The sequence below is a fragment of the Paroedura picta genome, chromosome 15, assembly GCF_049243985.1.
Source record: "Paroedura picta isolate Pp20150507F chromosome 15, Ppicta_v3.0, whole genome shotgun sequence".
NCBI classification, from domain to species: Eukaryota; Metazoa; Chordata; class Lepidosauria; order Squamata; family Gekkonidae; genus Paroedura; species Paroedura picta.
The window spans coordinates 17,807,164-17,830,874 of record NC_135383.1 but is presented as its reverse complement, the minus strand read 5'-3'; the positions used below and the strand labels follow the sequence as shown (position 1 = coordinate 17,830,874).

Genomic DNA, 23,711 nt, shown 5'->3' with positions numbered 1-23,711 from the left:
TACCTGCTGGCAAATCCCTTCCTCTCCCCACAATAGGCAACCTGTGAGGTAGACACTAGAGCAGGGGTAGCCAAACTGTGGCTCTCCAGATGTCCATGGACTACAGTTCCCACGAGCCCCTGCCAGCATGTGCAGGCAACTAGTGAATGAGTCCCTACTCTGAGCTTCCCTCTTTCCTAATCCAGAAGCACAGAACAGAGACTCGCAGCGACCATGCTGCTCTGCTCTATAATGGTAATTTTTTTGAGGTTTGCACCAATGCTTCTACGGTGCACAGGGAGGTGTGTCGAACTGAAGCACCCATTCCTTTTCTTTGCATTCCTTTTGGAATGCTGACAGGTTAGCTATAGATTAGCCAGGTGTAGCTGGAGGGTCAAAATTCAGCTCCTACCCATTCGCCACCTTTTCATGCTGTGTTCAATCTTCTTGAGTAGTAGGCAGCTTGGATGCCGGTCTTCTTTCTCCACCTCATTTTCCTGATCCTTCAGAGGAATTAACTGAACCACACAATCAGCTTGCCGACAGGTCCTCCGCTGGCCCCCTTTCAGACTCTCCCAGTCTCTGACTTGCACCTCTTTCCATTTCAGCCGCCACATTCTGCAGATTCACAGAGCCGATGGCTTGGATGACTTGGGAGGGATCAGCTGGCAGCTCACCCTCTGCTTGCTGTTCATCTTCACCATTGTGTACTTCAGCATCTGGAAAGGCGTGAAAACCTCTGGCAAGGTGAAGAGTAAGGCCAACCGCAGGAGGATGAGTAATGCATGGGAAGGGTGGCGTGGCCAGAACGCAAAATGCTCCTTTTGAAGATGGGGTTTTAATGGCCATTTTCTGAAAGTTGTCAGATCACTTGCACTCCCTAAGTAGTAAATGCTGCAGAGTCACCAAGGGTGGGAAAACAAAGAACAGGGAGGGTTGAACCTGTTCCTTTAGTCCAGGCCGCTCCCTAGCTGCTTATTAAGTCTAGAATAAACTTCAGGATTCATGGATCTCCCATCATCATGTCTAGTTTGCATTTAAATGGTGATTCAGTCCAAGACTGCTGCTTGTTATTTTGGATACAAGCCAGCCGATGACTCTGTCCTCTCTTCTTGGCTCTATCAGGTAGGACTCTTACAGATGCAGAGTTTGCCAAGTGCCAACTTGTATGAATTCAGCATGCCTTAAACCACACATGAAACCTTGGCAGCTGGCTGCCTGGCCCTGGGCCCCTGTCTAACCCAAGTGGAATAGCAGGAGAGGAAGTGTGAACTCAGGAAGTCCTGAACTGCCTCCTAGTGGTGGAAGGCAGGCACTTGGTCTGTCACACCGTCTGCTGTTCCTTTTAAATTGGAAACTGGGGACTGAGCCTGAGGCCATCTGCATGCCAAGAAGATGCTCTGCCACTGAGCCACATCCTCTTCCCCTCCCCATGCCCCTCCCCACCTGTGTGAGGAGCTGCAGACAGTGAACTAGACTTGAGCGATATCTTTCCAAGTTAAATTAGAAATGTATTTGCATCGTTGTGATCTGCTGTTTACCTTGGCAAATGCTGTCCCTTCTTCTAAATAGGTTGTGTGGGTGACCGCCACGTTTCCTTATGTCGTACTCTTTATCCTGTTAATACGGGGCGCGACTTTGCCTGGCGCTTGGCGAGGGGTGCTCTACTATCTAAAGCCCCAATGGCATAAACTTCTTGCCACTGAGGTAAGGACACAGCAGAACAACTGGTGAGGACTTTTGAAAAGTTGCATGGGGAAACCACAGTGTGTTTGTTTTTAAACAGAGCTATTCCATTTTCCAGGGTTTGGGGTGACCCAGCCCCCCACTACACCCAGGATCCTCCCCAGACTTTAAATTATATTCAGACACCCTGCTTTTCGTGACTCACACTACAGTGCTCCCCTTCGTCCTCCTTTATCTTTGCAGCTGTGGTTCAACTAAGGCTCAGTCCAATTCACCTGAGCCCTAACCTGTAAGAAACACATGCCATGTGCAAATGCCTGTGTCCCTGAATAGTTATGAAAGTCTCAGATGGGGAAGGAGGGGGGGAGATCTTAGTCCTTTAAATAATAAAAAAGCCCCTAACACTGAGATTACAGGTTGTAATATTTGCCAGCCAGCAGCCTCCCAGCTGATATGAGGGAGTTCAAAGAAGAGGAAATGAAGACACGCAGTTCTCTGATAAAGGCACATCTTCAATAAGGCCCCTAAAAGTAATAAAGGGTGTTGATATTATGTTGGATGTATCCGAACAGAGAAGAGAGCAGATTGCAATCTCTGTGCTGCCTGCCCGTCCGTGAAGACTCTGCACACCATGGCTTGTTAGAAATGGGAAGGACGGTCCTCAGGGCTGGACAGCCGTCTGCTCCCTTTTCGGAGGGCCTCGGGTTACGGAAGCAACTGAATGAGTAAAACAAAGGCTAGGAATCAGAGTGTCCAGATTTTGATGCACGCATCCCTTACCAAAGTGTCAGCCGTACATCAGCATTTGAGGAAGAGTCTGCCGTGTGAAAGAAACTCAAGGCCAGACTCAACACCCATTGGGACTCATGTGACAGCAGCTCAGTGTTTTAGATCCCAGGCAGTGTTTTCTAAGCAAGCTGGTGGATTTCAAATTCCCACTGGGAGAAAGGGATCCGCGATCACCTATGTGCGTGATTGTAGGAAACATAGCAATCTGGATCAGGCTGCCCATGGGGCAGGGGAAGATGAATGATGGGAGGGTTTGAAAGAGGGGTAGAGGGTTGGGAAGCTACAGGTGGGTGCTGACCTTCTTCTGCCTCTCTGCTTTTGGCCTCTGCTACCAAGCAGGCACCTCGAGCTGGAACAAACAGTGGAAATGTTGCAAGTGCTGGAGATATGGCAGGGGCTCCGAAACAAGCTGGGAGGAGCAAAGCCCCCCCTTCTGCACCCAAAGATCTCGTGCAACTTTCCTTAATTGCTTCATGTGCTTTAACTGTGTCTGTTTTTCAGGTGTGGGTGGACGCAGCGGCTCAAATTTTCTTCTCTCTCGGCCCTGGATTTGGGGTCCTCCTCGCCTTTGCCAGCTACAACAAGTTTCACAACAACTGCTACCAGTGAGTCCCATGCAGTCCCTGACACAACTGAGCAGAAGAGTATAGCTGGGAGTGGTAAAGCTCCACAGTGGCCCTGGTGCACACAATTTATCCCCATGCTCCTCAAAGCTAGGAAATGGTGTGCATAAAATGGTGATGGTTGAAACCACTTCCCCTGAATCTTGATATGGCTTCAGGTTCAGATACAAGATATTAAATATGTTACATAAGTAGTTAAGTTCTGGGAGTAACAATCTCTGATTTAGGGTTCCTTCAGATGGGGAAGATCTGGGACATAAACCCCACATCAGATTTTCAGAGTAACAGTAGGGTTGCTAACTTTCAGGTGGAACCTGGAGATCTGGAATTACAACTGTTCTTCGGATAACAGAGATCAATTTCTCTGGGGAAAATGATAGGTTTGGGAAGTGGGCTCTAAGGCATTGTACCCTACCAGGGTCCCTTCCCCCCCCCCCACACACACAATCTCCTTGTACTTCCCAGCCCACAGCTGGCAAACCTAACCTAAGAGACACACATACTCCACATCACGTCTACTTTCCATCCAACTCACAGCTCCCTCTGGCTCTTTTCCTGATTCTCCCAAACTGTGTTTCTTCACACACGCTCCCATCCCTCTCTACTTGTGTCACACCTTCTGAGCTCTGATCAGAAACTCGCCAACAAGACCATCTCCTGACAGGGCTGTCAGTACTCTTCTTCATGGGAGAAAAATCCCGGAGAGTTTTCCCTTGCTTTGCTTTGGTCATGACAGAATTGGAGCTCTTGTTCAAGTTGACCCTGATTGACAGGTACCCGCAGCTGCACCCCCTCCCTTATGAGAAGCAACTCACTTGACATTAACTGCCCCTCCCAGCAATCCAACCAGGAGAGGTCCAAGACATGGACCTGTCACTTCCAGGGACAGCAGCCAGTCTGTTGCTGTTTTTTGGGGGGAATAATTCACTGGGGACCCTCTCCCATTCTCAGTAGGGCCATTTTGCTTTTGCTGCAGGGATGCTTTGGTCACCAGTGCTGTGAACTGCATGACGAGTTTCATGTCTGGATTTGTCATCTTCACCGTGCTTGGATACATGGCCGAGATGAGGCACGAAGAGGTCTCGGAGGTTGCCAAAGATGCCGGTAACCCATTTGTTTAGTGTCCACACACCCCATTTCTCTGTTGGAATGCTCAAGTGACCACTGCTCTCCTGCCCTACTCAGAGCTTCTTGCACCCAAAGAAACTCAGCCTGGCTGTCAGGCAGAGCGGCCTTTGTGCATACAGATGAGATGGTCCAGAAACAGCCTTTGGGCCTCTGGTTGCTGTTTGCCAGGCAACTGGGTTCTGCACATCTCCTGCCTGCCATAAGAACTGGTGCTAAATAGACCTACAGACAAGGCAGAAACATTTGCAGTGTGTAGTGCGGGCTTTCACAACCAGGGTTTTGTGAAACCATGGGGTTTCTTGATGGCCCTGGAAAGGTTTCCTGAATGGGTGGGAGTAAATTCATTTTTAATGTATATTTGTTCATTTGTTAAACATTTATCGGGTGATATGACCATATATGGTCATGTCAACCTTCCCCACCCCCCGCTCTCAAAATGGCCAATGAGGGGCCTGGAGGGAGTGGGAAAGGAAGGGGCCCTGGGTGGGCGTGCACACAGCTCTGCTTCCCAACCATATTCTGCATGAGTGTGCCACATCTGGGGTTTCTCAAAGCCTAAAGATGTTTCAGGGGTTTCCCAATGGTAAAAACGTTGAGAAAGGCTGGTGTAGTGATATATTAAGAGATCAGGAAAAGTTTCTTCTGACTTAAACCAGCTTCCCCATGGAATACCGTTTTCCTCCTTGGAAGTGAACCCAGCTGGAGGACGAGGGCAAAGAGATGGCCAAACACAATGATCCTGCATTAAGCAAGCAGCTGTCCTGTCTTGCTGGTTTGGTCCTGCCACTGAACATCTACGAGCCCTCCCCGACTGAACACCTCCCACTGATAAATCTTAGGCTGGAAAAGATCTATTGAAAGTGACCAAATTCTGGGAAGTATGAAAATATTTGATGTTGCTACTAACTACAGATGCTGCTAACTGTTTTACATTATTTATTATGCTATTACTATTTTAATTATTTTGTTAATTGTATGACGTACACTGCCCTGAGCTGGTTCCTAGGAGGGCAGCATAGGCATTTATTTTTATTTATTTATCAGATTTTTATATCCCCTATCCCAGTAACCTGGCTCTGGGTAGTACACAACATGACATACAATACCCTTAAAATTAGATTTAGGTTAGAAAGTTTAAAACACAGTTAAAACAATTACAAGAGTAGTAAATGACTTGAGGTTAAAAATCTAGCGTTGGCTATCTGAAAACTGGTATATCTTATCGCATCTCAATCAGACCGGCAAAGGTCTAGATTTCCCTTATCAGCAGTAGATGGTAGCATGTGGATTGGGTGGGGCCCGATAGAAGCTAGATGTTCATTTTCATTGCCTCCAACCAAAGGCCTGGCGGAACTGTGCTAGCTCTGTCAGGGCCTGGATGTGCTCTGGGAGCTCATTTCCCCAGGCAGGGGCCAGGATGGAAAATGTCCTGGCTCTTGTTGAAGCCAAACATACCTCCTTAGGGCCAAGGACCACCAGTTGGTTGGTATTAGCAGAGTGTCATGCTCTTTGGGGGGTATAGATAGAAATAATCTCATATTATTATTAATAAATAACAACAACAACATAGCCAATTGGTAACTTCCGTCACAAAGACCCCCAGGGACAGGGGTGGCCAGCCAATGAGCCAGGAAAGGCCCATCACTAGCAAAGTATTTCCAGGTGACCCGGAGCCATGTACTGCAGTTCACAACCTCCACTTGCAATAGCACCCTGGCCTTGGATGGCCCAGGCTAGTCTGATATTATCAGACATCGGAAACTAAGCAGGGTCAGCCCTGATTGGTACTTGGGTGGGAGACTACCAGGGAAGTCCGCAGGCAACGGCAAACCACTTCTGAACGTCTCTTGACTTCCCTACAAGGTCGCCATCAGTCAGCCTCAGCTTGGCAGCACTTCCCACCAGCAATGTCTGTGACAGAAATAATGCACATAACCACTTCAAAGGCCCTTGAGCCAAGGCAAGGGGCAGGGGTGCAGGTAGACGCTGACTGGCAAGAGCAGCCTTTGGCAGATGCCCTGCCTGGCTAGCTCTGTACACTTCCTTGAGACACCACAAAATCAGGAAGTAGGCAGGCAGATCCGTAGTCTCTTCTAAGCATGATTTCCTTGTTGCTTGGTAGGACCCAGCCTCCTCTTCATCACCTATGCAGAAGCCATTGCCAACATGCCTGCCTCTACTTTCTTTGCCATTATATTCTTCCTGATGTTGATCACGCTTGGCTTGGACAGCACGGTAAGGAGGCATCCTGGATGGCGACAGAAGTGCTGTGGAAAGGCAGCAGGGGGATGGAGGGGGGAGCTCGGTGTGGACTGATTCTGAGTGCTAGGGAGAGAAGGCTTCCTTTTCTCATGAGGCTGTGGGGACATTCTTTGACATGGAAAGGACTAACCTTGCCTGCTTCAATAACTCTGGGAAAATTCGATAACTCCTAGATGTGCCTTCTCAGTTTGCAGGCCTCGAAGGAGTGATCACAGCTGTCCTGGATGAATTCCCACACATCTGGGGCAAGCGCCGGGAGCTGTTCGTGCTCTGTTTCATTGTGGTCTGCTTCATGGGTGCTTTATCAACGCTGACCTTTGTAAGTAGTCCACCTACTAGTTATGATCACCAGTAATCTAGCATTTTGTTGGGTGCCCCAGAAACAGCAGCAGCCTGAAATCTGGGCCCTGGGCCCTCTGGCCAAGTCCTGAAACACATTATCTCATAACATTCTGGTTTCAGTAGCCTCAATTTATCCTTAAGTGGCAAAATGTTTACAAGATCGGAAGGGTGTTCCAACTCCTCTAGCATTACATCATGCACAATACAAAGCCCTCTTTTTCTTTGTGTGTTTCAAACATCGGGTGCTGTCACTGTTGCCAACGATTGGATTAGACGCCAGTCTTGACCAAGTGTCTGGCATGGGGGATACATGGGCTGAACTCAGACTTTATCAACAATCCCTGCCAGGTCTGGAGATTTCCTGTAATGGGAGAAATCACGGCCAGAGGTGCTGCTTCCTTCTCTTTTGGCCAAGTTCTGCCTTAATCTCCCCTCTCTGCCAGAAGGGACATGCCTCTGGAGTCCTTTGGGCAAGGGAGGAAGTGGAAAAGCTCCGCATCCGTCAGATGACCTCATGCAAAGCCCAGGAGAAATGCCTGTGTTTTCTACTGAGTCCGTTTCCTGCATGGTGGCGGGACTGGATGATGCAGAGGGAGGGAAGCCCATTAGTAAAAGGGGTCAGCAACACCACAGGAGATGACTTGGCTTGAGCGGGCGATGGAAGGGCCAGGCAAGTCCCTTCAGCTCTTCGCTTCCTTACCAGACCCGAAGCAACGCTGTGATTTCCTCTTCCCATATGTCTCCCCAAAGAACTTAAGATCTAGGGAGCAAGGTCTGCTCAAGATCCCTGGCCCCAAGATCCCAAAGATATCACACTGGCCTCAGCTCAGGGCCAGGGCCTTTTCAACCCTGGCCCCAGCTTGGTAGAACGCTCTCCCTAGGGAGATCAGAGCCCTACTGGACCTTGGACAATTCCAGAAGGCCTGTGAGAGTGTTGTTCCACCAGGCCTATGGTTGAGGCCTAAAACAGTGTTGAAATCCTGGCCTCATTGTTCAAAACAACAGCCAAATTTCCTTCAGATTATGAAATCTAGACCTGTATCAACCTTCCAGCCATAAGGAGGAGGTGGTTAGGGAATTGTGAGGAATCTTTTATGGATTTTCATGCTATAATGTTTTATTGGAATATTTTATTGCTGTTACCTGCCCTTAGCCCCCAAGGAAATAAAATTTTATTATTATTTTCACAGGGTGGCGCTTATGTAGTGAAGCTCTTTGAAGAATACGCCACAGGCCCAGCCCTCCTAGCTGTGGTGTTTGTAGAGTCCATTGCGGTGGCTTGGTTCTATGGTGAGGCTTCCTTCCCACTGGCTGTGGAGACCAGTTGCTCTGGCTTGATGTCCCCATGAGAACGCTGAGTGCCTGGCTCAGGCCCATGGGAGATGTGCAGCCGGCCTGGAACTCCTCTGTCTCTGCTTGGTCCCCTCTGTCTCCTTTGTTGTCCCCTCTCCTATCTCACTGGCTTCCAACAACTCAAGTCTGCTGCTCAATAGCCTTATGACCAAGCCCATCAAGGAGCCAGCTGACATTGGCGTGGAAGTATGCCTGCTTCCTCCGCTAGGGAGGGTGCCAAAGGGTGCTGTGAAGCTTGGAAGCTTTTGTGTGCACTGAACCTTGAGCTGGTGCCATCAAAGCTTTCGCGCCACTTACTTCTCATTGGCTGAATCCATAGCAATGTATGACTAACTTTGGTCCCTTCCGCTGTCATTCTACAGGCGTTGCCCAGTTTTGCAGTGATGTGAAAGAGATGGTTGGTTTTAACCCTGGTTGGTACTGGAGAATCTGCTGGGTCGCCATCAGCCCCCTCTTCCTTCTGGTGAGTCTGCGGGGAAGCCAAATCCCAAGGGTGGCTGTCCTGATGGTTGGCCGGGTATTAGGGGGGGGGGTCTCCTATGCAAACCAGCAATGCTTGCGTACTGACTTCCTTGGATCAACAAACTGCTTTCCAGATGGTTGCAGATCGCGCCATTTAAAATCTGCTCCATTATCTTCCCTACAATTGTGATCAGACTTGCTGGTCTGTAGTTTCCCAGGTCCTCTTTCCTCCCTTTTTTGAAGACTGGGATAACAGTCTTCTGGCTCCTCTCCAGTCCTCCAAAAGATACTAAAGATGATGGACAAGGGTTCTGCAAGCTCTCCAGAAAGTTATTTGAGTATTATCAGGTGCACACCATCCAGCCCAAGGGATTTGAACTCATCTAGTGCAGCCACGTGCCTTTCAACCACCTGTCTGTCCATGTCAACCTGCCACATCTACTATCCCTAGATGTGTCCATATTCTTCTGGGAAAGCACACAGGCAAAATAGGTACTGAGCCTTTCTACTTTTTCTCTGTCCTGTTTCCCCATCTTCAACCAATAGCGGGCCTATTGACTCATTTACCTTACGTTTAGTCCTCACATATCTGAAAAAGCTTTTCTTGTTATAGTGGGCTTCCCTGGCCAGTCTCAGCTCACTCCCAGCTTTGGCCTCTCTGATGGCAGACCTACAGTGCCTAGTAACCTGCAGATACTCTTCTTTAGAGGTCTGTCCTTTCCTCCATTTCTTGAACATTTCCTTTTTCTTCCTTAGCTCCTCCTGAAGTTCTCTGTTCATCCAAATAGGCTTTTTGGATTCCTTACCATGTTTCCATCTTGCTGGAATAGCCATGGTTTGAGCATGCAATAGCTCTTGTTTAAAGAGAGCTCACCCATCATTTGTTCCTTTCTCTTTCAGCATTCTGGTCCATGGGATGCTTCTCTTCATGTCTGTTTATTAAAGTTTGCCCTATGAAAATCTAAGACACATCTGTCTACAAACTTGGTCCCCCATCTTAGAAGAAATTCTAGAAGGTCACTTCCCATCCAGGGTCCCCACCTCCTTCACCCCATCCACCAGCTCTTGCCTGTTGGTCAGTACTGAATATTTCTGAGCCTCTTGTAGGTTCTTCCACCATTTTTGATAAATAAAATTGTCAGCCAAGCAGGTCAGAAAGCTGCCCAACTCAGGACATTTAGCAGTTTGTTTCTCAGCACATATCAGGGAAATTGAAGTCACCCATAATTACAAGGTCCTGAGTGCTTGAGGAGGGCAGCGTCCACATCTTCAACCTGGTTAGGTGATCTGTAGCAGATGCCAACCACTAAACTCTTTGTTTTTCCTTCATCTTCACCCAGATCCTTTCCAATGAAGTGTCACTCTCCTCCTCTAGTATCTTGACAGGCAAACACTCTCCTCACATATAGCACCACTCCATCCCCTCTTTGACCTTTTTTGTTTCTTTTGAACAACTCATATCCATCCACCACTGTATTCCAGTCATGGGAATCATTCCACCAAGTTTCTGTAATGCCTACTAAATCATCTCTCTCTGTCTGTATGAGAAGCTTGAACTCTTTCTTTTTATTGCCCATGCTTTGGGCAATGGCATATAGGCACCTGAAGCCTCTTACCCTTGGTTCTATTTGATCCATCCTTCCCAGGTGGGCCATCAGTATTTGCTCTCCTACATTAGAATCCCTATGTTGGACATCTCCTTCCCTATGTGACTTCAGTTTAAAACTCCCCAGGTTTCTGCCAAATACATTCTTCCCCAAGTTGGATAAGTGAAGCCCATCCTGTGCTAGCAGGCCTTCTTCTAGAAAACCTATCCTGTGGGCCCAGAATCCAAATCCCACCTGCTGGCACCACAAACGTAGCCAGTGTTTTAGCTTTATTATCTTCAGCTCATTCCTCTTCCTCTGACAGGCAGAATTGAAGAGAAAACCACTCTTGCCCTCATTTGTTTCAGCTGTCTCCCAAGATCTTCGTAGTCAATCTTAGTTGTGTTGATGGCCATGTTGGTGATTCATGTCCTTTTTGCTTCATAAGAGTATTGCTCTTCTTTACATTTTTCTGCTCTCAAAACCTTCCTCTTCTAGCTTTCCTCAGAAGTGGTTTATCCTAGTAGCACATGTAGCACATAATACAAGCCCCAAGGTTCCAGGGGCCTCGTGGTGCTGTACAGATAGGAGCCTTCACACTGTGATTATTAAGGGTCTTCATACTTATGTGGCGTGTGAACTGCTGCACCCCTCTGCCTGGAAGTGTGAATTTGTGTGTTCTCTCCCTGCACCTTTGAAATGGTAAACTAGTGTATTTGTGTAACTCAGATGTAGCCATCTGGTTAAACTTCGTAACAATTGTAAGAATGAAAAAAGGGCAATGTATATGCTCTGTTAAGTAACTTAGCATGTACACTGCTCATTGAGCACGTATGCAGATCACAAGCCCCATAAGTGTGAAGGTCCCCTTAGATACTGGGGTGTTGCATTTGAGTGTCCCACCTACGATCAAACTGGTCTCTGTCACCTAGAGATCAGGCCACAGGAACACAAAGGGACTCAGAGTACCACACTCCCAGCGCTGTATGGTAAAAGGCATTCAAAGCAGACAGGATTTGCCAAAGTGAAATGTGATCTGGTGGGAAGTTTGGTGTTCAGAGGGCCCAAAATGTCACTGGGAGGGCTTTCCAAGCCTTTTGATGTATTCAAGAGGGTCACTGGCCCCTGCCTATTCTTGCCATTATACAGAACAGAGTATTTTTGGTCCACACACTGTTAAGCCAGCTTGAGCTGTGCATCAAGTGACAACGAGGAGCACTCTGAAGTTTAATGATGGTAAAAAAAAAACCTGTATAGATTTCAGAGCTGTCTGGTGGTTTAAAACAAACCTGCTGGGAAGATTAATATATGATTTAATAAATATCTCCTTTATGGCTGGGTGAAGAAAAGGTATAAATAAAAGTATATTCTAACCACCTCATACACTGACAGACACATATACTTTTTAACTAGCTGAAACAATAAATTAAGCAGAAAAGGGACCTGGCTTGGTACTGTGGTTCTTTGTCAGATGTGAGGTGACCGAGGAAAGGGCTGCAGACCTCTCAGCCAGGAAAGGGTTAAGTGGCTGGCTGGCTAGTCTGGGGGTGAGGGAGTGGGCTTCACTGAACAACCCCCTCCCCCAAGATTGGCCTCAATCCCAGTTGGAAGAGCGGGGAAGGAATCTTCCTTTTCTGGGTCTAGTCCTCCAAAAATGTTGTGAAACTGGCCTTTGAGTCCAGCTTGAGGAAAAGGTTGTTAAAAACGCGCTAGACAAATATTGTTGGGGGGGGGGGGGCGGGCATCACCCAGGGACCGGTTTAGTGTAGCTTTGGTTTCTCCCCATGTGCTCCGGAGCTTGCCCTTGAATTGGATGGCTTTTCTCTCACCTCATGGCCTGTGAATAACTACTTGTGATTCCCCACAGTTCATTATCATCAGCTTCCTATCCAGCCCAATGGAGCTCCGACTTTTTGACTACACGTACCCGCGTTGGACCATAGTGATGGGCTATGGCATCGGGGCCTCATCTTTCATCTGTATCCCTGCCTATATGGTTTATCGGCTGGCAGCCACCCCAGGAACACTTAAGGAGGTATCTGTCTTGCGCAAGGAATGTTTACCGCAGGGGATCCCCCTCCCGCAAAAAAAAGTGTGTATTTTGTTTTGTTCACTGGGGTGCCTAGGTAAGGTTCTTGTGCAGGCTTTTTCAACCAGGGCTTTGTGAAACCCTAGGGTTTCTCAGTGGCCCTGGAAGGGTTTCCTGAATGGGTGGGAGTTAATTAATTTTAAAAATATTTATAACATCTGTTGAACATTTATCGGGTGATACGACCATATATATTATCATGTTGATCTGTCACCCACTCCCAATGACCAATGATGGGCCTGGAGGGGTGGGAAGAGGAAGGGTCCCAGGTGGGTGTGTACTCAGTTATGCCTCCCAACCATATTCTGCACACTTCTGGGGTTTCTCAAAGCCTGAAGAATGTTTCAGGGTTTTCTCATCATTAAAGAAGTTGAGAAAGGCTGTTCTTGCGGCTGTTGGGCACCTGCCTGCCCTGCTGTCTGTTCTTATGGTTTTTCCAAGTGCCGTCCTTTACAGCCTAATTCTCACCCAATCTAGTCAGATGTTCTGACTTCTTTCATAAAGTCTTTGAACAGCTGGCATACAGTAAACACTGGCAGCTGCGAGATCAGCAGAGGGGGGATAGCTGAAATGGCCCTAGAATAAGCCAGCTGATACTGGCTATACAGGGCCTGCATTGAAGGTCACTTGTTTTTTACACCTAGGCAGTAAAAATAATTGCATATTGGATTTCTTGTATCGAAAACGATGGCTGTGCACAATGTTGTATGTTCACAAATAGTTTTGCTGGAACTGTACACCCAGAGCCCCGTGTGTGCTGTGAAGGATTTGTGGAAAGGTTTTCCACACGGGTATGCATGTGTGCATCCTTCTGCTAATTTCACAGAAGCAGCATGCCTGGACATAAGGAAATTATACCCTTACCTGGTTCCACTCCCTCTAAAGAGGGCTTAGGGAAAACGTATCACCAATCACATCTGAGCCTTGGCCAAGCTTTTATAAATACTACTCCCCCCTGGTACAATCACTGCAAATACTTCATACATTCCACTAAAAATGAAAACAAGCAATGGGTGTTATAATATGCAAGGAACTAGCCCTCTGAATAGACTCAATTTCAACCCAGAAAGCAGCTCTAGTTGTCACCCATCTGACTTAGGATCTTTGAAGCAAGCAGATGTTAGGGTGCAGAAGGGCATCCAATCCCATTGCCCTGGAGATGACAGAGATCCTGGTCCACATACAGTGGTGCATGGTGTCCTGCAATGACGTCTGTATAACAGGAGGAAGAGGAAAGAAAACCTTGGGTCAGTTTTCTGGCCTCCTCCTCTCTGGCTATCCTCCCTGAAACGCTTGCTCTTTGACTCTTGTTTTTCCCTTCTTCCTGCAGCGTATTCTAAAAAGCATCACTCCAGAAACTGCCACAGAGATTCCCCATGGGGACATCCGTATGAATGCAGTCTAAGCAGCCATTACCATTTTGGTGGATGCAGGGGAGGCGAGCAGGGGGCAAGCACTCACTAGGTCTTGTATCCTGTTGCTCAAAGCTCTTCTCTTCTCAAGAACTGACTCTCCACCCAGAAGAGGAGCACACTGGCTGGGGTTAGACCTCCGAGCATTCCCAACAAAAAAGTGTTGCTGCTGCGCTCCTCAGTCCCCAGTAGTGCTCTGGTTTATTGTGAGAATGCATTCGTGTGACTGGACATCAGCGCCTCCTGAAGTGAGCACGGGGCCGCCTGACTGCATGCCTCCATCCGACAACTGTTGCGGATTAGGATTATGTTTAGCGCCACACATCTGTGCCAGCACCCCTGTCCTCTCCACTCTAGGTGTGACCCTCTGTGATGGATCCTGTTGTCTTTGCTTCTAAAGATCTGAGTATTTTCAATCCCCCTTCCCCCCCCCAAAAAAATATTCAGGAAAAACCAGGACATCCGGTCCTCCTAGCCTTCCTTCATCCAAGTAATACAGTTTTACTGCCTGAATCACTTTCTCAACCTCTACAAGGGGATGTGACCAAAAAGCCCACTCAAGAGCTGAGAATCACAGCACTGCAGTTCCTGCTAACCTCTGTCCTTCCAGACTGCAAGCGAGTGGCTGGACATTTGATGATGTTCCCCATAAGACGGGAAATACCACCCTGAAGTCTAGCAAAACCTATACACCGGGAGAAAAGGCTAGGCAAGAATACTGCTAGCAGCCTACATAGTCCAAAATAGCATGATCTCATCAGATCTCGGAAGGTAAGCAGGGTTGGCCCTGGTTAGTACTTGGTAAGCCAGGGTTGCTACAGAGGCAGGGAATGGGAAACTACTTCTGCTTGTCTCTTATACTGGACAGCGTCACCATAAATTGGTTGTCGACGGCTCACTTTACCTTAGAACAGTGTTCTCTAATAAGCTAATGTCCAGTGCGTTTCATTGTTTTGTTTCCATGTTTAATGGTGGCACAATAAAACAGGGAGTCCCGCACCTGCAATCTGAAGCGCTACTCACGTGACTCTGCCAGTCATGTGGTTTGGGGCTGAAGCAGCTGAAGTGTCGAAGCCATCAAGCTGCACGAACCCTTCAAAGATAGCCAGCTAGGTGTGTGGCAAGTGGGAACTCCCCACCTCACCCACCACTACGAGCACAAGGGCAAGGACGAGCTACCATCTCAGCCCATGGAGAGCACTGTCACAGCCTCAAGCTGTTTGCTTCACTCCTGCCACCACCATCTAGCTGTATATGTGCAGGCTACCCATGGCGCATTGTTCCTTCCTAGCCACTTTCCTTTGCACCGCATGGATTTGTCCCTCTTGTACAGAGGGCACCATATGTCAATCACATCCACATGGTGCTTGTTTCTACAATCAGGCGTAACCTACAGGAAACAGAGTTGTGTAATCAACATCCTTAGGAGTAAATATTAAAACATGTCACACTGTGGTGCTTTTTCACATAGGGGCCACGGAGGGGTTTTTTTGGGGGGGGGAGAGCAATCTACGAGAGCCATGCCAGAGAATCCAGGTGGCAGACCCACACAGCCGCTGTGACAATGGCCCCACTGGTGTGGAGAGGAGGCCTGCTTGGCTCTAGAATAAAAATGCCACGGTTCTTCCTGCCGCTACACTGGAAGAGCAACAGGGAGAGGCAGGTGCTAGTGTGCTGTGTGCTCAGGGGGCACGCTCTTGTGGCACCATCTTCAGTTGCAGATTCACAGCAATATTTCATAAATGCGTTCAGCCCCGTAGGGAAGAACGCCTGCTGCAGGATCCCAGTGTCACCTCTCTCCTTTGGCTTTTTAGAAAAAAGATAACTAGCAGTAAAACTGCAACCAATTCATTGGTGGAGCCTATGTGTGCACCCATGCATGTGCATGTCTGTGGCAGCACATCTGTCTGCACTTACACTAACAACCAGGCAACACCAACATAAAAGATTAGAATGTATTTGATGGACGCTGCAATTCTAATCCCCATGGCCCTCCTGAACCTGCAAGCAAGGGTGGCTGGAAGGAAACATTATTAAGTCCCGGCAAATGAGAACAGCCAGCGTATGATTTCTCGTGCACAGGCTACCATTCGATAAAAATGCAGCCTCCCCCAAGAGGGTGGTGTGGGAACTTGCAAAACCCTGGGTGAACTGGGAACCATGTTTACCATTTATAAAACTGGAGTTTTATCCTGCAAAGTGTATTCCTCTTTCACTTGTACATATAATGCACCTGGATTAATTTATGCTGCTGCATTAGTTATGAATGTCCCCCCTCCATGCTGGATTGTCAGTCCTCAGTATGTGCCTTCCGACGTAAACTGTTACTGTAATAAATTTACTATCACAATAAAAAACGGCCATTGTGTCCCCCTCAGAGTGTCTAGTGGAAAATAATTTACTTAGACTAAAAGCCCTCACCCCTCGGCAAACCCTCTGTCCCGAGCAACAGATGTGAATCAATTAATCCAGCATTTCTGAACAGCGCGTTTTCAGGGAACTGTCACCTGCCCAGGCATCTCTATACATCCGCCATACACTCCTTTTAAGAAGGACAAAACAAATCCTTGGAGGTACTTTACTCACGATGGAGTATAGTCTGGGCGTGTTGCAACTCCCAGTAACCCTGCTAACTTCGCCCAGGGGAGGGGGGAAGAAGGTATTGGTGTACTGTCTTTTCCTTCATGTAAGCGTTCTTCAGAGTTCCAACATTTCATGCTGAGGAACCTCCACAACATCCCTGCATGGGACCCCATCTTCGTGAAGTGGAAGCAGTGATCCCGGCTGGAGAACCAGAAGCCATGGCAGCAAAATGTCTCCCCCCCCCCACTTTTTTTGTAAAATACTTTCCAGTTTTATTGAAAAAGAAATTTCTCCCCTGCCCCCCAAGCTAGAGACTCTTAGTGGCAGATTTCACACAGCTTGTGAATAAAGGAACGTTTACCCACATTTGGTTACCACCACCACCTGTGGTATGAAACAAGGAGACAACATCTGCACATACGCGGACAAATTCCATCCAACTTCCTTCCCTTGCAGGACTAACACGGCTAAGCCTGCTGGAGATCTAGGCCAAACGTCCTCCGACTTCCTATCCTTGCAGGACTAACACGGCTAAGCCTGCTGACTCTTTAGGCCTTGGTCTCGTCACATCCCCTCCAGACGGGCCTCCCAGGCAGCAGCTGTTTCCCACTGCTTGCACACAAGCCACTTCCCCAGTCGCATTGAAATCTGGTGAGCCACTCATGTGTATTTATTTAATTTATTTACATTACTCATAGCCTGCCTTTCTCCCAGGGACAGATTGCCCATAGCGAGCCAGTACAGTTGACAATGGGGGACGTTCAGTAACCAATACAGTCAGATTGTGGAAGTCAGGAACCTCCGGAAGAACTGAAGCAGAGCGTAACTGTTTACACAACGCGTTAAGCAGGACTAAAATTCCATTACCTAACCTTACTTACAGTAAGCTGTACAAAGCGGCACAGTCCACGATCCCTATTAATTTGTTCAAATCAATTTGTGAAACATTTTGGACAGTGCCACTCTATTACCTGCCCATACAAAAAAGGTCCTCCTGAATAATTCAGTTTTGCATTATGTGGAAGCCCCCCTGATCTGCTAGGACAAGTCATTCCATAAGGTGGTTGTCCCAGCAGAAAAAGCACATGCATGGTCTGCCACTGAGCTTTACCTCAGCCAAAAGTGGATGGCAGTCCCATGATCTTGCCTAATGACGGGTCCCCTTTTCACTGCCCTCCTTAACACAAAAGTCCAAGCCTCCTCCCACCTGCACAAATGCTTAAGAGAATAGGAAAACACATCTCTATTTCTGGAGCTGGCAAAGACACTACCATTATCTCCTTGACAACTGCGAGACACAAACGTCCTTCCTGAATGCTTCCTGGCACACGGGATGAAAACATGAGATGCTTGGAGACAAAAGGCTTTTAAGAAATCAAAACTGAACAAAGGAAGGAATACTGGCACACTGAAAAGTTATTTTATAATGTCCAATGCAAACCTGGAAGAAAAAAACAAACAGCAAACACAAACGAAAGCCTGTAGCCTCCCCATGGGCAAATGAACCCCATATCAATTTTCTAAATAAAAACACAGTGCAGTAAGGGGGAAATGGGAGCCTTACATTTCAGCGCTGGGAATTTAAATTTTGTTGCTAGCAAAGAGGTTCCCGGGAGGTGAAAAGAGAAGGAACTGGATGACAAAAGGGATAGGGAAATTATGTAAGATTTCTCACTTGCCTAGCTAGAAGATGGAGCATCTTTAATGGCAGTTGTATCAATCCTTGGCATCTCGAATCCTCAAGCCTGATCCAGACATTCTCTACACGACTGGAGGTGCATGAGGAACTTTAACTTCGTAACCTGCAGCTGGTGGTGCTTGCACTTTTCTACACAGGAGTCTCTGTCTGTGACGCTAGACTGGCAGAAATGAAACCGCAAGAGTATATCTAAGACGCATCTCTTTCTTTTAATTTCAGTCTCTCTGTACAGCAGGAGTTTCAAGCCCCCCAAATAAAAGCACTGAGCATTTTATCTCTCTTGTGGGACAGGCTGTGTGTGCATGGCAAGTATCCACTTAAGATTTATGTTGCTGACAGCTGTATTTATATTTCTCACCATAGTTTTCAGGTGAGTCTTCCCTGTCGGGCAGTAGTATACAAAGGAACCGTGAGGGCTGTGAGGTGCACACAGGCTAGGGTCAGGCTGCTCTTTGTATATGGAGGCCCAATGCATTCAGGAAATACAAGACTGAGATGGGGAAGGGCAGGCTGAGCACACATGATGAAACTGTCTGCTCTATGTGCACAGAGGAAGACTCTGCAGGGAAATCCGAGAAAGACATGGCCAGGGGCTAAGCTCCTGTGTGCAATACCCAGTAGCCCCGCTATCTCCAATATGGTAGCACGCACCACCTCCCAGGAATCTCTCTTTAAAACACAACCTAATCCTCTTCTTTTTCGATATATGCTTTGGTGCCCACACGGGCCATTTGCCTAGCCAAGTAGCGGTCCCTGGCAGACGTGACAGTCTCCTCATTGCTACGCTTTGCAAATTTGTTCTGACTGGGCACAGCTTTCTCTGCCTGCTCTGTTTCCTCCGCTGCACTCTTATGTTTCGGCTCTGACACTCCCTCCAAGTTTGATGGCTGCTCTTCTTCCCTGTCTCTTTCCAGAGCCTGGTGGTCAGATTTCACCATGGACTGGGGGCTACTGTTCTTTCTCTCCCTCGGGTGCTTCTCCTCTTTCTCATCCCTTGGCCCTCTAATTTTGGCACCTTTGCCTCTGTCTCCCCTTTCCCGATCTTTGTTGTGGTCTTTATTGCTCGTCAACCCTTCCTTTCCTTCCCAATGTGAATGTTTCTCTTTCTCTCTCTCTTTCCTTGATTCTCTGTCATATTCTTCTTTCTCCCTCCTGTCTTTTTTCCTGTGTTTTCTCTCCCGTTCTTCTTGTCTCCTGTAATGGTCCTCAGACCTCAGGTGCTCTTCTTTGTCATTATCTCTCTGTCTTCTCTCTAGATCCCTTTCCCTGGGTGACCCTCGTCTTTCCTTCCTGCTTCCTCCTCTCTCCTCTCTCTCTGATTGTGCAGCAGGCACCTTTGAGTGGCCATCTCTCTCCTCACTGCATGACCTCGAGTCTCTTTGGCTCTTGTGAGGCTTGGAACCTTCCCCACTGGGATCAGATTCACTTTGTTGAGTCTCCTTCCTGCGGTCTGTGTGAGCCTTTGCATTGTCCTCCCCATCAGAATGACCCATGTCCACCTCACTGTCTGCATCTGGGCTAGCGTCTCCCCTTGGAGGGATGTGAGGCTCTCTTTTCACTTCTGGACTTCTGCTGGTTTGTCTGGAGTTGCTGGAATCACTGCTGGATTTTTCTTCCTTTATCCTAGAGCATTTAAAACAGCAGGGGGGGGGGGAGGAATTCCATCACTAGAAAACTAGGATATCCTGAATCATCTCTTATCTTTCAAAGTGCAATCATCTATCTATTTACATCACAATTTAATGGCATGCAGCCTGTATGGAACACACATTTACAGTGCTTAGTTCACATTTCCGATTTTATTAGTCATTGTAGCTAAACAGAAACTCTGTGTTCAGAGCAACAAAGTCTTGTGGCATCTTGAAGGCTAAAACGTTTATTGGGCAGGAGTTTTCATCTGCCAGAGTCCATACTGCTGGCTGCACGGTCCAGTCAGTTGGCAGAAAGATATACGTGGAGTGGGAGGAGGGAAAGAGTTAAGACGGAGGAGCCAGATTACTGAGCCTTTTTGACCCGTTTCTGTAATTACACCCCACCCTTTGATTGTACTTTTGTGCATAGATCTGCCAACTGAATGTAACATTCATATCTGATAGAGACCTCTGACCCCTGTGAGAAACTTTAGGCTAAGAGTGTGTGACTGGTCCAATGGCACATGGCAAGCTTCAGTGGCTGACTGGATCCTAGACCAAAACTCGAACTCCAAACCTAATGCGTACTCATCATTAAAGTTCCATGAGGCTCTGTAATTTTGCCTGCAGTAAGCTTTAGGTTCAGAGCGATAGTCTTCTGAATATCAGACACCGGGGGAAAGGAGCATTGGGTGTAACAAGGTTGTAACTTCTAAGTGCAGAAATATGGAGGGCATCCTTGACTGATGGGTGGTTTGTCCCATCAGGACAGCAGGCAGGGACAGAGCAAAATTGTCTATGACTAGCTGCCTCCCTCTGCAGACTCAAAATTTTCAGAGCAGGAAACTAGTAGGCAATCAACCCCAAATACAAAAGAATTTGTAGAAAATCTGGAAGAAGCTAAATTAACACCTCTGCACTAGCTGATTGTCAATCAAGGCCTAACTGTATGCAGAAGATGGTTTGTAGAGTGGATCAGAGGCACAATGGGAATAACTTAACAAACTCGGGTGCGAAAGCTGCAGCTTGCAAAAAGGGTTCTTTTTTAACCCTGAAGTGTATAAACTTTCGGCCTTCTCCCACACAAACCTAATTGTCCATTCCGCTCCTATTTGGGTGGCCCTGATTTGAGTGCCCTCCCCGCATCATTCATGGCTTTCTTGGTCACAGCACTGAAATTTTGGAACACCCTCTTCAGGGAGTTGAAGTCCAGGGGCACCATTAAGACCAACAACGTTCAGTTCTGGGTATAAACTTCCATTTGTATGCATACTTCTTCAGGTTCTGCAGGGCTTGTAAAACAGAGCTATTTCCGCCAGGTTTAGGGTTGGCCGATAACATTGCTGAGTAGAGCTGGCCTCCCTATCAAAACCTCTGCTGCAGGGGTAGTCAACCTGTGGTCCTCCAGATGTCCATGGACTACAATTCCCATGAGCCCCTGCCAGCAAATGCTGGCAGGGGCTCATGGGAATTGTAGTCCATGGACATCTGGAGGACCACAGGTTGACTACCCCTGCTCTACTGCACATCATTTAGGGCCGATAAGATTTCTCTGCCCCCTCTTTCCTTCCTTGCCACTGAAAAAATAGGCAATTATAGACTTAATTGTTTTTAGATGTTTAGACTATTAATTATTTGGTGTATTTATATATTTTATTATTCTGGATATTTCTATTATAATGTACCCCACCCTGAGTCTGAAGAAAAGGGGTGGGTAATAAATACAGTAATAATACCTTGAATACAATTTTGTTGGTCTTAAAGGTACCACTGGACTCTGCTGCTTCAGACCAACTTGGCTGCCCATCTGAATCTATCTCCCCAGGGAGATTCATCTATCTCCCTGTACTATTCTTTCCTTTTGCCACAGACCCAGTAAATCCTTACTGGCCCGTGTCCTTGATTGCCTGTGTGAGTTATATACACACACACACATATATATACACACACACACACATTTTAAATGCTGTTTTAATGCCTTGATATTCATCACTCTGGGGGTCATTTCGGCCATTTCAATGTTTCGGCCATTTAAACCTAAAAATTCAGCAGGGCAGTCTGCCTTTGTTAATACTTCAGTTGTTAATACTTCAGCCTTCCAGGCCATTCAATGGGTGACCTCAAAGTAGCTGTTTTATTGCGAGGGAATTTCAGGAACAGAGTGGAGAGGGAAACGGCTCAATTTCAAGTTATTACAACATTCGGAACAATAATCCCTCCTGGGATTTAACAGGGACAATGGTTTCTTATCTCACTTCATATGCTAATCTCATTCAGTCCCTATATCTGTATTCCCACCAAAGGTTATACATCCTCTTTATTTTATTGTATTTCTTATTTGAAGTAGTAGACTGGAATAGTGACTGTAATGTAATGAATAGTTAAATGTAACGTAATTTGGAATGATAGACTGAAATGTATTTATCTGGTTTGATGATAGAGGAGACATAACACTGCACAACCAGTCACTCGACCTTAAAGAAAAGGATGCGGTTAGTTGCCTCCATGCTTAAGAGGAGACGGATGGAGTGTAACAACAGGATCTGTTAATTACTCTTGACATTAAGAATGGTACATTTGCACATCAATTTCTAATTCTGATATATTTATTTGCTTCACTATGTTTTCTCATCCAGAATTAAATCCATACAAATGGTGACTATATAAACAAAGCTTGTTATTCTGTTTGGCCCTTGCATATTCTGCATTAACTGACACAGATAAATTAGTCTTTCTGTTATTAGATACTAAACCTTTGATTAGTTTTAATGTGTCCTTGTTTGCACCAGCTACAAGGAAAACTCAAGCCTAACTTGCCCCATCAGAGAGCTAATATTTTTAACCTTTTACTGTTTGATATTTACTGGGATCAGACTTCTTTGCACATTTTTGTTTATACTGTTTTATTGTTTAATCAGATATTGATTTAAACTGTATATACTGTATATATCTTGTAATGACCTTTAAATCTATCCATTCAGTATATTGTATGCTAATTTGCTGCTCACCCTGTATGCATTGGCTGGTAACCTCTATTTCACTGTATCTGAAGAAGTGTGCGTACACATAGACTTGAGCAAAATTTGGTCTTAAAGGTGCTACTGGACTTGAATTTTGTTCTATTAAACATGTGTTATGGAAACAAGGTAGACTCCCTTGGTTACATTTGTTTCCTTATTTCAAAAATAGCTTTTCTGCCAAAAAGGCCCTCAAGGCAATGCAGAGTTCAAAACACTGAACAAAAGGCTCAAATAAAGAGAACATTATGTAAACAATAAGAGCCCAGAAACAGTAGCAAAGGAAACCATATCAGATTAAAAATCACTGGGGAGCCAGAAAGGAGAAACTATAGAGAACTCCTTCGAGTTGTGTTACAAGGTGCTACCACTGAGAAAGCCATGTTACTTTACTTTCGACCTTCTTCCACTTGAGAGCCAGTGTGATATAGTGATTAAAGAAAGGCAGAATCTCATATGGAGAACTGGTTTGATTCCCCAGTCAGCCACATGCAGTCCTTGGCCCACTCACAGTTTTCTTTGAGCTGTCCTCAGAGCAGTTCTCTTAGAGCTCTCTCACCCCTACCTACCTACCTCACAGGATGCCTGTTTAGGGGAGAGGTAGAGAAAGGTGTTTGTAAGTCAGTGGGATGCTTTCGGATAGGGTAAAGTGGACTATTAAAAAACAGCTCTTATTATTATTGTTGAGGAATGATTTTGTAACTAAGAACCCCATCAGGGCATCATCCGCTCCCATGAGAAGAAGCTTTCCCCTTCTCAAGTCTCACCTGGCCTCCCGAAAGCTGCACTTGGGCACCTCCTCTTCTCCTACAGACTGGTTCAGCAGGTGCCTGTAAAACCCACTGAGGTCCTTCTGCTTGGTCACATCTAGGCATGCTGAAAGAAAGAAATGGGAAAAACTGGTAACAAATCCAGAGTGCTCGGCAAGCCAGGGGAGTGGACATGGGGGCACTTCAGAGTGGCACTCCAGAACCCATTTCAAACCCATTCCTCAAGGTTGCACAGAGCACACCACAGTCTTGCAAGGAGCTGCTTCTGTGCCAAACGCAACTCCAAGGAGCTCACACAGC

The 23,711-nt window shown here is 46.8% G+C and overlaps 2 protein-coding genes across 5 annotated transcripts in view; one reads left to right on the top strand and one right to left on the bottom strand.

Annotated features, from left to right (window-relative positions):
* The window catches only part of SLC6A4 (solute carrier family 6 member 4), a 34,318-nt gene extending 18,230 nt beyond the window's left edge, over positions 1-16,088 (top strand). For all 4 annotated transcript variants that reach the window (XM_077311297.1, XM_077311299.1, XM_077311298.1 and 1 more), the window contains 10 exons: positions 588-726; positions 1,552-1,686; positions 2,956-3,059; positions 4,054-4,181; positions 6,328-6,440; positions 6,655-6,786; positions 8,000-8,099; positions 8,525-8,625; positions 12,078-12,245; positions 13,630-16,088. In XM_077311297.1, coding sequence (XP_077167412.1) covers positions 588-726; positions 1,552-1,686; positions 2,956-3,059; positions 4,054-4,181; positions 6,328-6,440; positions 6,655-6,786; positions 8,000-8,099; positions 8,525-8,625; positions 12,078-12,245; positions 13,630-13,704 — 1,195 coding nt within the window. In that variant the 3' untranslated portion in view covers positions 13,705-16,088. The remainder of the gene's footprint in view (positions 1-587; positions 727-1,551; positions 1,687-2,955; positions 3,060-4,053; positions 4,182-6,327; positions 6,441-6,654; positions 6,787-7,999; positions 8,100-8,524; positions 8,626-12,077; positions 12,246-13,629) is intronic.
* An 871-nt stretch (positions 16,089-16,959) lies between these two features.
* NSRP1 (nuclear speckle splicing regulatory protein 1) overlaps positions 16,960-23,711 on the bottom strand; it is a 26,680-nt gene continuing 19,928 nt past the window's right edge. Inside the window, exons 6-7 of the mRNA XM_077311301.1 lie at positions 23,409-23,517; positions 16,960-19,616 (exon numbers count right to left, since the gene is read on the bottom strand). Of these exons, the coding sequence (XP_077167416.1) occupies positions 18,677-19,616; positions 23,409-23,517 (1,049 nt within the window). The 3' untranslated portion in view covers positions 16,960-18,676. The remainder of the gene's footprint in view (positions 19,617-23,408; positions 23,518-23,711) is intronic.